The sequence below is a fragment of the Bombina bombina genome, chromosome 2 (assembly GCF_027579735.1).
Source record: "Bombina bombina isolate aBomBom1 chromosome 2, aBomBom1.pri, whole genome shotgun sequence".
Classification (NCBI taxonomy): domain Eukaryota; kingdom Metazoa; phylum Chordata; class Amphibia; order Anura; family Bombinatoridae; genus Bombina; species Bombina bombina.
This window is the reverse complement of record NC_069500.1, coordinates 851,039,349-851,054,928: the sequence shown is the minus strand read 5'-3', so window position 1 is coordinate 851,054,928 and position 15,580 is coordinate 851,039,349. Positions and strand designations below refer to the sequence as shown.

The 15,580-nt window shown below is 36.1% G+C and overlaps 1 protein-coding gene across 1 annotated transcript in view; it reads left to right on the top strand.

The window, feature by feature from the left end:
* LOC128649747 (phospholipid-transporting ATPase ABCA1-like) overlaps positions 1 to 15,580 on the top strand; it is a 2,013,556-nt gene that overhangs the window by 1,101,899 nt on the left and 896,077 nt on the right. Inside the window, exons 29-30 of the mRNA XM_053703184.1 lie at positions 778 to 902; positions 7,424 to 7,522. Coding sequence (XP_053559159.1) covers positions 778 to 902; positions 7,424 to 7,522 — 224 coding nt within the window. The remainder of the gene's footprint in view (positions 1 to 777; positions 903 to 7,423; positions 7,523 to 15,580) is intronic.

Genomic DNA, 15,580 nt, shown 5'->3' with positions numbered 1-15,580 from the left:
TGCCATCTAGACATCGTCTTTTCCAGGGACATCCCTGCATTTTCCAGCAGGATAACGCCAAATGACATTCTGCCCGGATTACAAGCTCATGGTTGCTTAAGAAGAGAGTGCGGGTGCTAGCATGGTCTGCCTGCAGTCCTGACCTGTCTCTGATTGAGAATGTGTGGCACATTATGAAACGCAATATAAGGCAACAAAGGTACCGTACAGTTATGCAGCTGAAGTCATGCATAATGGAAGAATGGGGGAAAATCCTGCTTGCTAATCTTAACCAATTGGTGTCTTCAGTGACCAAACGCTTAGTAAGTGTTATTAAAAGAAAAGCTGATGTTACACAGTGGTAAGCAGTCGACTGTCACAACTTTTTTTGGCGTGTGTTGTAGTCATGAGATTTGAAATGAGTGTATATTTTCAAAATTACATGAAATTCACAAACTAAAACATCAAATAATGTGTTAATAACGTGTTTTCAATAAAGTACAGGGTAAAACAAAGTTTCAAATTATTCTTTTTGTTTGTTCTTTTGCATTTCCCATAATGTCCCAACTTTTTTTGGAATTGGGGTTGTACTTTTATTCATACCAAAACAATGTTCCATGTGTTTTAAAATGTGCGTTTTAATAAGGGTGGTTAAAGAACTGTGAGTTGTGTCCCTATATTTATATTCTGTTGTTCTTAAATAAAATTGTGTGTTCTTGATTGTGGGCATATTGTCAAGAGAAAATAAAAGCAAATGTTTATTTAGTCTGTAAATATATGGATTTCATTGTTTTACAGGTAATTCTGCCCGCTGTTTTTGTCTGTTTATCACTCATATTTTCCGTTATTGTGCCTCCATTTGTGGAATACCCATCGTTAGAACTGCAACCTTGGATGTACGGTCCTCAACATTCATTTATTAGGTAATATAAAAATATTCTGTGTACCGCTTGATAAAAAAACAACATACATTGCATGCATATAACAGTGCTAAGCCCTATCAAATGTTTAAACACAAAGTTAAAGGGACAGTAAAGTCAAAATTAAACTTTCATGCATGCAATTTTAAACAACTTTTAAATTTACCCCTACCATCTAATTTGCTTCATTCTCTTAGTATCCTTTGTGGAAAAGCATACCAAGGTAGGCTCAGGAGCTAAAATACTGGGAACTAGCTGCTGAATGGTGCCTTCTTTTATTGGCTCACACTATGGCCCCTATTTAAGAAAGTCTGGCAGACCTGATCCGACAGTGCGGATCTGGTCCGCCAGACCTCGCTGAATACGGCGAGCAATACGCTCGCCGTATTCAGCATTGCACCAGCAGCTCACAAGAGCTGCTGGTGCAACGCAGCCCCCTGCTGACTCGCAGCCAACGGGCCGCCAGCAGGGGGTGTCAATCAACCCGATCGTACTCGATCGGGTTGATTTCCGGCGATGTGTGTCCGCCTGCTCAGAGCAGGCGGACAGGGTTATGGAGCGGCGGTCTTTGTGACCGCTGCTTCATAACTGCTGTTTCTGGCGAGTCTGCAGGCTCGCCAGAAACACGGGGCATCAAGCTCCGTTCGAAGCTTGATAGATAGGCTCCTGTGTGCTCAGGTAGCTCCCAGTAGAGCACTATTGCTTATTCAACAAAGGATATCATGAGAATCAAGCAAATTTGATGATAAATGTCTATTTAAAAGTTATTTAAAAATGTACAATCTTAATCATGAAAGACAAATTTTGGATTTCCAGAGTAGCAATGAACTGCTGGTTGCTAGTTCTCTGTAGTGCACTGCTGCTCCAGAACCGACCAAGGTATGCTTTTCAACAAACAATACCAAGAGAACAAAATTAATTTAATGATAAAAGTCTTTTAAAATTGCACACTCTATTTAAACCATTTTCACTTTCATGTTCCTTTAAATTCTAAAAAAAAATGAGTATAAAAAAATGTTATTTTTTTTATCTATGTGCAACAGCACTGCAAAAAAACGACTCAACCAAGCAAATAAATTATTATTAATAATAATAAGTACAATCATCCTTATCATCAACCTCATCATAAAAACACTGAAGCACATGGATATTAAAGAACATAATATACCTAATATATAATGAGTTTCTGCAGTGATTTAAATGATTACATAAAATGAGGTAGTTAGAAATTTTCAGTTTGCCTTTTAAATTTGAATTAGATTAAAATTTGATTTAAATAGTCTTCTCTTACATATTCAAATTTTAATTTGTGTGCATATTTTTTTTTCCAACTACGCCTTGGAATAAGATATTGTTGACACTGCTCCTTTAACAAAAAAACTAACATTTGGGAATAAGCTAATTTTAATAAAAATTGGCAACCTTAAAATTCAGAGAAAGTCTCCACAGCTTTGTCCTATTATCTAATTTCTAACTGTATCCTCACAGGATGTTAGTACTAATATAAAAACACATTAGTTGGAGGCTGATCAAAATCATTATCCTGTGCAGTAGCAGCAAATTAATATTAGTTTTAATATTAATATCTTCCTTAAGAGTATTATGCATGTTCCATGAATTACATTTGGGAAGAGCAGAGATTTGCTTTATATAATTTTAAAATGAATTTATTTGGCAAATGACTATTTTGTGCATGAGTAGCTAGCGACCGTTTTCCATGCAGATATTGCATTTTTTTCAGATAAGAGGTATTTGGATTAATTATTGGATTAAATATTTTTTAACCACAATATCACAGACAGGAACCCATTTATTAGAAAGGCAAGATTGCATATGATGATACATAATGCATACGCTAAAAATGCTAAACCTACAGTATATACATGTCCTTTCCTGATTATTTCAGTTATATATTTTTTTAAATTAAATATTACCAAAGTGACCAAAGTAGCTGTATGACAAATGTTTAAAGGGACATTATCAATTTCATTCTCTTGATATGCTTTGTTGAAAATCATATCTAAATAGGCTCAGGAGTTTCTGATTGGTGGCTGAACATAGATTACTCGTGTTATTGGCTCACCCATGTGCACCTGTCTTTAAAAAAAGAATACCAAAAGAATGAAGCAAATTAGATAATATAAGTAAATTGAAAAGTTGTTTGAAATTGTATTCCTTATCTGAATCATAAAAGAAAAATGTTGGGTTTTATGTCCCTTTAAACAGTACTGCATTTTAATGGAAAACACATTCTGAAGCTGCTTAGGTATTTTTTGAATTATTATTTTGAATTATAATTGACTATCTAGTGGCCATTCTAGGGGTGCTATGCAGAGCCAGACATTGTGCTGCCTAGGTCAAAGAATAAAATGACAACTGCCCCCCCCCCCCCCCCGGCAAACATTGCACTACAATCTAAACTCCAAACAAGATCAAAAGTTTCACAGATTAAAATTCAAAAGATTAAACTTTCACACAAGAACATGTGATACCCAGGGCCGGCTTAACCATGGGACCAAGTGGGTCCAATGGACCCAGACAGCACTTGACAAGGGGCAGCACTTCAGTGACTTAATAAGTCACTGTCAGACTCAGACCACAGCTGTCCTGTGGGACAAGTGCATCTCTTCCCTAACTACATTCCCACGTATTGAGTAGTTGTGCATAAGTATTCGTTTTATGCAGGTAGGCAGGCTTAGCAAGGTCAGCAGCCAGGTTAGTAGGTTGATATGTTAATCAGTAATGTTACTACTGGGGGAGTGTCATTGCATTCTTGGACCCAGGCAGCACAATATTTTAAACCGGCCCTCCATTTGATGGAAACCATATGAGAGTAATTTAAAAATACAATTAGCTAGATTATGCAGCCTTGGTCACATGTTACCGCCTGGAGCCAAAGCTGGTGCTATGCATCTTTTTTTATTATTGTACAATCCCACCCCCTGCTCTTCTGCAATCAATCAATCCAAAGCATTGGGTTGTCAATCCCTCGGATCAGATGAGTTTGGGGTTATTTTATTCCGCCATCTCAGTCAGGAAGCAGCGTTCTTACAACCGCTGTTTCTTAACATAAGCGAGCCTGTACTGCAGGGGTTCCGGTGCTGCATCTTTAGCTCCATAAATGGAGCCAAGAGTAATGTAAAATAATGAAAAATGTAATATAATGTAAATTTGTGAGAGGACACCTTTTAGAATCAAATATTATCAGATAGAACATACAATTTTAAACAATTTTCCAAAATACTTCTATTATCAAATTTGCTTCATTCTGTTTGTATCATTTGTTGCATAAACAGCTATGCACTATTGGGACCTAGCTGAACACATAGGGTGATCCAATGACGAAGCTTATATGTGTAGCCACCAATCAGCATCTAGCTCCCAGTAATGCACTGCTGCTTTTGAAGCCTGCTTAAAGACCAGTAAATACAGTAGATTTGCATAATTAACAAATGTATGATAAAAAGACAATGCAATAGCACTTAGGGGCAGATTTATCATTGTGCAGACGGACATGATCCGCTGTAGCATACGCTGTCAGCATTTATCATTGCACCCGCATTTCTTGTGAAATACTTGTGCAATACCGCCCCCTGCACATTCATGGTCAATCAGCCGCTAGCAGGGGGTATCAATCATCCCGATCGTATGATCTTAAGACTGCTGCTTCTTAACTTCAGTTTCGGGGGAACCTGAAACTATGGGGGTAGATTGTAGCATCCACTGCTTGATAAATCTACCCCTATGTCTGAACTTCAAATGAGCAGTAGATTGTTTTCTGACAAATTTCAAAGTTATGTCTGTTTCTACTCCCCCTGTATCACGTGACAGCCACCAGCCAATCACAAATGCATATACGTATATATTCTGTGAATTCTTGCACATGCTCAGTAGGAGTTGGTGACTCAAAAAGTCTTAATATAAAAAGACTGTGTACATTTTGTTAATGGAAGTAAATTGGAAAGTTGTTTAAAATTACATGCTCTATCTGAATCATGAAGTTTAATTTTGAGTTGAGAATTTAACTTGAGTGTCCGTTTAAGTATGCTTTTCAATTAAAGTAACACTTAAAATTAAACTTTCCTTATTCAGACAGTTCATGCAATTGTAAACAACTTTCCTATTTACTTGCATTAACAAAATGTGCACAATATTTTTATATTTAGACTTTTTGAGTCACCAACTCCTACTGAGCATGTGCAAGAATTCACAGAATATACGTATATGCATTTGTGATTGGCTGACGGCTGTCACATGATACAGGAGGAGTGGAAATAGATATACTGTAACTTAGAAATATGTACTACTCATTTGTCTTTTTATCATGCATTTGTTGATTATGAAATTCTACTGTATTTACTGGTCCTTTAAAGGGACAGTTCACCCAAAAATGTTCTCCCCTTTAAATTATTCCCAATAAACCTTTTTACCTGCAAGAGTGTATTAAATTGGTTACAAGTAGCTCCTTTACTCCTATTTCAGCATTTGAAATAGCAGATTTAGCCTGTGGTATAGCCACCTATACTTAAAGTTTTGATACTGGAGTATATGCTATTGACAAGCCTAAGTAAACACAGCCAACAGAAGAAGTTATTATCAGTGGGATGCAAGATAGTTAAGTAATAAAATAATTGTCCATTGTTCTCTCTATGTTTTAAGCTTTGGAGGCCAATTTAACAAATGTCTTGCGGACCTGATCCGACAATGCGGATCAGGTCTGACAGGCATTGCTGAATGCGGAGAGCAATACGCTCTCCGTATTCAGCATTGCACCAGCAGCTCACAAGAGCTGCTGGTGCAACGCCGCCCCCTGCAGACTCGCGGTCAATGGGCCGCCAGCAGGGAGGTGTCAATTAACCCAATTGTACTCGATCGGGTTGAATTGTGGCATTTCCTGTCCGCCTGCTCAGAGCAGGCAGACAGGGTTATGGAGCAGCGGTCTTTGTGACCGCTGCTTCATAACTGCTGTTTCTGGCGAGTCGGAAGACTCGCCAGAAACACGGGCCGTCAAGCTCCATTCAGAGCTTGATAGATAGGCCTCATGGTGTTCCAGTCAAATAAAAGATAAGGAAGCAAGTCTGTTTACACAAACTTATGACATAATGAGATCTGATATTATCTTTAAGTTCAACCCATTGTTATAGGCTGTGGTTTCAAAGCACAAAATCAGCTACTTCATATACACAAATAAGCATGAAAATGCAATTTCTCAAATATTTTATACTCTGCAGCTGGTATAACAAGTCATTTAAAATACATTAATGGAAAAACTATTTTACAGTGTACTGTCCCTTTAAGTACAGTAATCCAAGAGAATGAAGCAAATTACATAATAGAAGTAAACTGGAAAATTGTTTAAAATTGCACGTTCTACCTGACTCATAAAAGAAGAAAAACTGAACTTCATGTTCCTTTCATTATATTGATCACAAATGTATGTGACAAAATAAACATTGCAGCATCCAACCCAAAAATGTTTACCGCTTTTCTAAAATGATGGCTTTGTCCATATTATGCAGACTATGATTTAACATTAAGACATTTGTTGTTGAATGCGGCTGCAAAGTAACAGGCTTAATAGTGATATACTATATATTAAATCTAAAACCTTTTGGCTTCCACTGTTATAAGCTGATGTATTGTATCTAAGCTGCCTTAAGCTTTTGTGAAAACTAATGATTCAACAGCTAAGATCATAGGCAAAAGTGTTAGGGTTTTATAGCATAAGAAAAATAAAATGATTACTTTCTTTGAATAAACTTAGGAAATAAGTAATACTGTTATAAAGTACCTAATCAAAGCTGATTTAGAAACATTCTGCCATGTCGAAGTTTTAGATCCTAGATTAAATAAAGAAAATATGCTGAACTATTACATTTTTTTTATTTTGAAATTACCTTAGGGATGCTATTGCGATAGAACACAGTAAACATATTCATTTATCTGATGAATAGTGTAATATAGTGTGATGTGATGATTAAATAAAATAAAATTATGTTAAAAAATGTACAAAAATGTTAATTTGTTTATTTAAAAAAAATGTTTTTTACCTGCAAGAGAGGCTATAAAATATCTCATTTGTTATAGCCAGTATGGGTTAAATTAGGGGTCAAGTTAGCTGGTCCACAAAAACAGATTGCAGTTTTATCTCACTGATAAAATGACTTAAAAGTAAAGTAAAACACGTTCTTTTTCAGCAACATTCTCATTGCATAAATGACAGATGGACAAGCTAAGACAATCTTTAAAACAACAACAAAACACCAACTGCTGAAAACTAATGGCTAATTTAAAATTGTTGCTAAAATGAAGATATTTCAAAACACGCACACTGTTCTTTTGCACCTTTCAACATCTTGTTGTGGTAAAAAGTTTGATGACACAAGCTTAATTAGTTTTCAGCTTTCACATATTGGATTTGAGAATTTGTGATTCATTTCCAGTCCATTTACCGCGTCTTTGTATCCCTTCGGCATTACTGCTCTAACATTACTGTAAGCGTATGTTTCTTTTTTTTCCGACAGCAATGATGATCCTAGTAATGTGCAAGTGTCACGTGTGATAGATTCATTGACAGAGAAACCAGGGTTTGGGACACGATGTATGAAAGATAATCCTATTCCGTAAGTATCACCTTTAGCAATTATTTAGTACCTGTCCTATTTTCTTTAAAGTTATAGCTCAGTGATGGAGGGTGGCCTGATACTGCCAGAGTAAGCATGACACCTAATTAAATATTAATTTATCCCAGTCAAAATATAACAAAATGTTTAAATATTTCACACTGCAGGAACTCTCTGTGTATTCGTTACGGTTCCATCTTACTAAATGTTTAGACTGCATTTCTTGTACTAATAATTTAAAAGGACACGAACCAATAGGTTAAACAACTATTTACTGAAACAGTTAAATGAAATATTTTAACGATCAGCTGTTTAATATGCATAATATCACCAATAAAGATAAATTAGATGGTACTTTATTTTTCTTTTCTTTTTTTTTAATTAAATGTTGGAAAGAAAAATATTTGATAAAGATCTCAATAAACTGTTATGGTTTTTTTCTTTAGTCTGAAAATATATGGGGGGGAAACTATCAAATAACTATAGAAAGTTTATAGAAAAGCTTCATATTCATGTATCACTAGGTCTTGTTGCCGTCTAAAGAATATTCTGCTTTTGTCTCATCTAAAACGGCACTAACATTTCAATTCACTAAATTTTACTTGTACAACCTAAATAGGACAAGATTAAAATTGACCAGCATTATCCTACTATTTAATCTCCCATCCATCCTAAATGGAACATCATGTTTCTTGCCACTTAGGCCCCCTTTTATCAAAGCACGAACAGACAAGGATCGCCACTAGGAAACCTGTTTGTCTGTAGGCAAGGCGAGCAGTTTACACTGCCTGAATGTATTATTGCACAAGGACATTCTTGTGCAGCCCAGCCTCTGTACTCACACGACAAACTACTGACATGTCTTTGAAAAACATAGAAGGCAGGCATTCTGCATATTCTTACCCACATTATTTCTTTATGGCAGTAATGCATGACAAACAGCTATGTTTCATGGTCCCACGTCCCTTCCGCAAGCTGATACCATATACCAGAGATGTCAAACTGGTCGATGTGTTATATACATTATCTCTGCACTATTTTTAGTGGCCCCTGTGATAAAGCAGAACTAAAAATGTGTGCCATTGGTTTTGTTGCCCTGGGAAAAGGCATGTGATTTGGGAGCTTCTGGTGGGAGGCAAACAAGGTGGCCAAAACTCTGGTAGCGTGGAGAGCAGCACATAGAGGGTACCATGAAACCTAATAAATGTGGAAATCTTTTTTGGTGTTTAATAGACAAAAATGTATATGCAGCCCTTAATACTTCTATAATATTCATCTGTTGCCCTCATTTGTTGGCCATCATGACCATATAAAATCAAATCAAACCTTTTATAGAGAGTCATGCATAAGAGACACCTGCATGGCATCATTACTGATATTCTAAGCAATATATTTTTTCAACACATATAAAATATCTCTAATGCTATACAACCCCCCTACTCAATTAAGCCAAGGAGTGTAGTAAACACAAACCACAATAAAAAAGGCTGTGTATAAAATACCCAATAGTTGAACAGTCAAGTTCCCATAAGAACATCTGCAGAAAGGAGGCTAAGTTACAATGATGGTTGAAATACCTAGGATGTGTTTATATGTCCACATAGCTTATTTTATAAGGAACTCTTTATTTCTTTCCCCACTCATACAGTTAGAACCCATATAAGTCAACACCGTAAATCTCAACTGACTAGTTTGATGTCACTTCTTATAAAAAATATGCTGGCAGTGGAAGATGACTTGGTTCATTGTAACGTATAGTTGACTTATGTTGACCTACATTCTCCTTTATCTTTTGAGCGTTCTCACCAATATATTATAACCTAAATTAGCAATTGAACACATAGGCCACATAAGACAATTGACAAATAAGTAAGCGAGCCTGCGCCACAGGGTCTCCAAGGCAAATTCCACTACTTGATAAATGGAGCTCTTAATATCTATCTGCAGTTTCAATACGCATGTATCATTTAGTTGAACCTTCAGAATATTATAAAGAAGAAACTTGGGATGATACTTCAAGGAATACTCACCTTGAGTCTGTAGAATTATATTTTTTAGCCCAGAACTATAAAATAGTTGGTTCCTGTTTAACAAAAAGCTTTAATTATGTGATTTTAAAATTCAGGGTTGATTTAATTACATAGTTAGCAATCTGTGAATCTTGGCTTGAGTGATATATATTTTAAGGTTGCTTATAATATAAACTCTGCTTTGACAATGCATAACATTATGGTAGCGTGGAAAGCTCTGTACTGGTAGTCTTAATATATTGTGTATTAATGTTAATTCTATACATAGTTACATACTGTGAATGTCCTTTTATGTCTTTTTTTTACAATGTGATGTATTTAATAATAACATTTTTCAACTGCACAAAACTTGCAGAAAAGCTATCAATATCTGAATACTCTTGAACTTAATATAAATTTTGCCTACTAGAGGTAATTGGTAGAATATATATGATCTTGATGTGTCAGTTCTGTCTGTCTGAATTTTACATATCAACTTTCATAATATGTTTAAACACCCTGTTTACAGGATCTTAGGGTGGAAACACTGATCAGAAGATTATGGCTTTTATTATTATGGCATTTTATATTTCTAGTGGGAATCGCTCTCTGCTCTCTCCTTTTAATACACAAGGTACAAGGCTACCTATTCCAATTTTTAATCTTCTGACTGCCCCCCCCCCCCCATAAACAAAAATCTGTTGGCACTGGTTTAGGTTACACACTTTTAATTGTATAGAATAAAACTGCAGATATTATTATTATTTATCAAAGTTCTGTTTTGTTGTGTCTAAACTATATATATCTTCTAATTGGCATTTTCTTGTGTTGATTGTTGTATAGAGATTTTGACAGTAAATGTCTTATAATATCTTATGGCGTGTACTTTATGTAAACTCATTCAACTTATAACTCTATATTGAAAATGGTGTTAAACGTTCGTTTATATTAGTTTTGTCTAAACAATATAAGTTATAGCGACTTTATAATATATAGCAACTTTACGACTATTTCTTAAAATATATCAATAAATAGTTGCTTTTTTATTTGTTATTAAAAATGGCTGTATTTAAGGCTTGAGGTGGATTAAAAGTTATATTTTTTATATTATAACAACCATTATTTATAATAATCCATAGTACCGCTAGATAGGCATATGACTTTTGTTTTACAAGCAAGTTGTTCCCTACTTCTGTTTGTTTGTTTGTTTGTTTGTTTTTAAAGGCATTGTTGAGAGACATATAGAAAAAGAGTAGATAAACACTTTTTTCTATATTTCTCAAGGCGCTTAGCTGGCACTCATCAAAAACAGTTTTTTTCATTTAGTGGTTCATGCTGTTAACTCTAGACAACCCTAAATGCAAAGCACAATAGGGACAAATCTTTATAATTTTATCTACAGAAAGTTCCTACATATCTAAGGTTCTATGTAGGCTCTGACTCAACAATCATCAATAGAATATTTAAACAATTACATTTATTAACAACACTCAGTTCTATTACGAGAGATGGAGAGTACACACACACACACACCACATTAAATCATTATATATAGCTGTGTATATATCCTTAAAATGTTCCTACCAACTTTAAGCATACTATTTGAAAGTGTTATGTGTAGGTGTATGTAAGTGTCTTGTATAGAGTAATGTAATATGCTTTGTATCTACAGTGAGATAGTTACAATTTCCAACCTATTAATTATCCCATGTTGATAGGATTTTGTTGATGTGCAGGGAATGTGGAGGTGTTTTATCTCACTGGCTGAAATAATATGAAAAATAACCTCCATAAGAATCTCTCTTTCTTTGTGTTTCAGAGAGAGAAAAAAACCACTAAACACATAACACACACATGCACAAAACACACATATACATATAAAACAGATTTTTCCCCAAGTAAAGTATATGTATCCCACCAATACTCACTAAAATAACAATAAGAAAACAACATAGCATAAGTATTTACTCTCTAAGTTTAAAGTGGTAATACTTAGACATGAAATCAAACTTTATCTTCGATGGGTTACAACTTTCAAAATATAAATGTATTTATTTTTGCAAAGCTATCAAATGATTACGTTTTATCATAAATATATTTATATTCAATGCACCTGATGTCCAGACTAAAATGTTGTGTCTCCGACGCTAATATTCTTATTTGCTTCTCCGAATGTGGTCTAGCACTTTAAACACACTCAGTATGGGGCATGAACAAAAATGAAGAGATGCAAACAGTGTCAAGAGAAATACTTCATGCAACATCAAACCCTGGTGACTGACTGTTGTCCTTTCAATTTTTAATGGTCTATGCCCCCACCAAATTGGTCTATAACTAAATACACAGCTCTAGAGAATATAGTGTTATATTTGCTAAATTCATTTTTGCTTCTTGGGGAATTTCACCATCTGGTGCACTCTTAGTTCATTCAACCTTGAGAGTTTTGTGTTTTCTAAAAGCTTAGTGATTTAAATATTATTATAGTTTAACTATTAATATTATTATTATTATTATTACTTTAATTTATTTGTAAATCACCATATTCTACAACAGTGAGTACATTATGTTACAATTTATATTACAGTTAGATTTTACAATGCAAACTGATACAGGAAAATGTCGACCCTGCTCTGAAAAGCTTAGAGATTTAACTGAACCACAAGATCATTTTGTGTTCTTATTTACTTTACTCCCGTTCTGTACAGTGAGAACAGGCAGTTTTACAAAAGTGAAGTGGCTCAATAGCTTCAATGTTAGAAATGTCACCATTTTACAAAAACACGATTTACAGTTTGAGGACAGATAAAAGCCCACAATTGTAAGCTAGAAATGTTACAGCTATTTTGTTATTTGAGATATTAATATCTCATAATATTTATCTTTAGAGTAAAACCTCACAAAATGTAAGATACATTTTTATTTTTACAATAAACAAAGTATGAAAACATTATATAATGATCAACCTACAATATAAAATAGACATGTGCATCCCGCTATTTGTTTTATAAATCAATGTCAAATATGGCTGCAGGTAGCGACATTTGGGTCTTTTCAGTGTTGGATTTATTTGTGTGAAACTGCAATATACAAAGATCTGGATTTGCACAGATCATTGTGTGTTGCACTTACAAATAAATCCAGAGATGAAAAGACCTGAATGCTGCTACATATGGCCATATAAAACTTTGCCCATGTCTAGTATAATGCATTAACAGCACATAATGCCCCAGCTCAAAGAGATAAAGAATTTATTAACAAGTTTTTCTAATATTTTGGAACATAAAAGGTTAATTTTAAACGTGAAATGTTATTGTCATTTCATACTGTATAAAGGTATCAATGCAAACACCTGTAATGTAAGGAATAGATCTTCTAAAACAGGGGTCAGCAACCTTGGCACCCTAGATGTTTTGGAGCATATTTCCCATGATGCTAAAGAGTGTCTCAGCATCATGGGAAATGTAGTTCCAAAACATCTGGGGTGCCAAGGTTGCTGACCCCTGTTCTAAAGGATCATTGCATTAGTGATTTGCATTTGTTTAACATTAATCTGGTAGGTTTCTGGTATATGATCAATGAGAAACTTGGTTTCATGCTTCTTTGATAACTTGTGCATGAAAGATATTTGTGCTTGAGCGAAAAAACTTTACTTGACTTGTAATGCAATTGCACAGATGCTCATGATTTGTAACTATGGGGTCTATTTATGAAGCAGCGGATGCTGCTTCTGACCCTCTCCGCTTCAGTTCCACCTGAAGCAGAAGTTAAGAAGCAGCGATCCAAAGACCGCTGCTCCTTAACTCGTCCGCCACCTCTGAGGGGGCGGACAGCAAGCAGCCCGATCGAACATGATTGGGTTGATTGACACACCCTGCTAGTGGCTGATTGGCCGCAAATCTGCAGGGAGCGGTATTGCAGCAGCAGTTCACTAGAACTGCTTGTGCAGTGATAAATGCAGACAGCGTATGCTATCTGCATTTATCGATGTGCGGCGGACATGATTCGCTATAGCGGATAATGTCTGTCCGCACCTACATAAATAGACCCCTATGTGTGAAAAACATATATACGTTTGTAGCTTTGTGTTACAGAGCACTAAAAAGTTTTAACATTTTAGGTCCAAATTTGTATATGGTTTTCACACAACCAAAAATGTCAAGATGGAAGAATTGTAAAATGAAATTCAAAAATATATTGAAATATTTTAGGTAAACAATGTTGTATGTAAATATGAAACTGTCAGCTTTCGTGCTATAGTTATCTGTAATTTATTGCCAAGTGGCATAATGGTAAAGAATTAGAGCCAACTAACAAGGGTAAATACTTTCTCTGTGTGACACATTTTTTTTACTAATAGATCATTGCTTACAGATGGAGTTATCCAATAAACAGCTGGAGAACTTGTGTAGTGTGTTTGGGTGCACAGAACAAGGCACTTTCACTGCTTTCAGAATGGCAATTCCAGATAATACAGCTTCCTACTTTCACTCCTTGAACAATACACACATTTGATGTAATGCTACAAATATTATTACTTATGCCTTGATGCTTGCTTTGAAATAACTGGCGCCTGTATTTTAAGCATTCCTCATATAGTTCCCCTATATGTTTTTGAAAAGTGCTGCAAATTACAACTATTCTGTTATACATTCTTTAAATGAAAACTCATATTTATATATTGTTAGCCATGTTTCTGAAAACTCTTCTTTAAAGTGAACAACGTCATAAATACCTTAAAATGAGGATATGGGTGTAATGCTCATGAAATATTTCCCTATCAGACCAAACTGCCAAGTAGTCTTCTTATCCCGGCGTCAAGTGGAAGGATAAGGAAATATCCCAGAAAAAGAGAACAGATAATTAAATGAGGGTAAGCGGTACTCACAGTAGAGAGGGCAATCCTTCATGGCACCAGAGGGGTTAACAGGAGAGTAGTCAGGCAAGCAGAGTTCTGCAACAACAAGGCAATCTTTCATGGCACCCGAGGGGTTAATTGGAGAGTAGTCAGGCAAGCAGAGTTCGGCAACAACAAGGCAATTCTTCATGGCACCAGAGGGGTAAATTGGAGAGTAGTCAGGCAGAGATCAGCAGTTCAGGGGTTAATCAGTAGAGTGGTCACAGACAGGCAGAGTTCAGCATCAATAAGGCAATCAGCAGTTCAGGGGTTAATCAGTAGAGTGGTTACAGACAGGCAGAGTTCAGCATCAATAAGGCAATCAGCAGTTCAGGGGTTAATCAGTAGAGTGGTCACAGACAGGCAGAGTTCAGCATCAATAAGGCAATCAGCAATTCAAGAACAGAACCATAAAACGTAGCACCCAGGAAGCACAAAACAACCTATACTTGGGCACAGAGGAAAGAAATCCTCAAACTTAAATAGGCGCAGATCCGCGCCAAAAGAGGGCCCACAGGTTATCCAGCCAGCATCGGAATGGAAGTGGCGTGCGGCGATGATGTCATCGCTGCACACCCACAGGAACCGCCACATCCATGGCAACAGGAGTGACAACACAGGTGCCGGCAGGAGCGAAGTGACAATGGGGGTCGATTTATCATCTATCTGTCCGACATGATCCACTCAGCTGTCGGCATTTATCATTGCACAAGCACTTCTTGTGAACTGCTTATGCAATGCCGCCCCTGCAGATTCGCGGCCACTAGCAGGGGGTGTCAATCCTATACGATCGGGCTGATTGATGTCCACAGCCTCAGAGCAGGTGGACCAGTTATCGAGCAGCAGTCTTAAGACCGCTGCTTTATAACTGCTGTTTCCCACGAGCCTAAAGGCTCGTGCGGAAACAGGGGCATCAAGCTACATTTGGAGCTTGATAATGCGGCCCCATGGGCTCCATTTAAAAAGCTGCATATGCAGCTTTGGAGCACCGTATTAATTAAACTTGGAAATTATTGTTTTTTTTTCATTTCATGGAACTGGAAATGCACACTCATGTGGGTGGAGTTGGCTGCTCCGGCAGCTTAGCTATGTAATTAATTTAGCTTATTTTTGAAAAGTATTTTAACCCCTTAATGACCGAGGACGTGCAGGGTA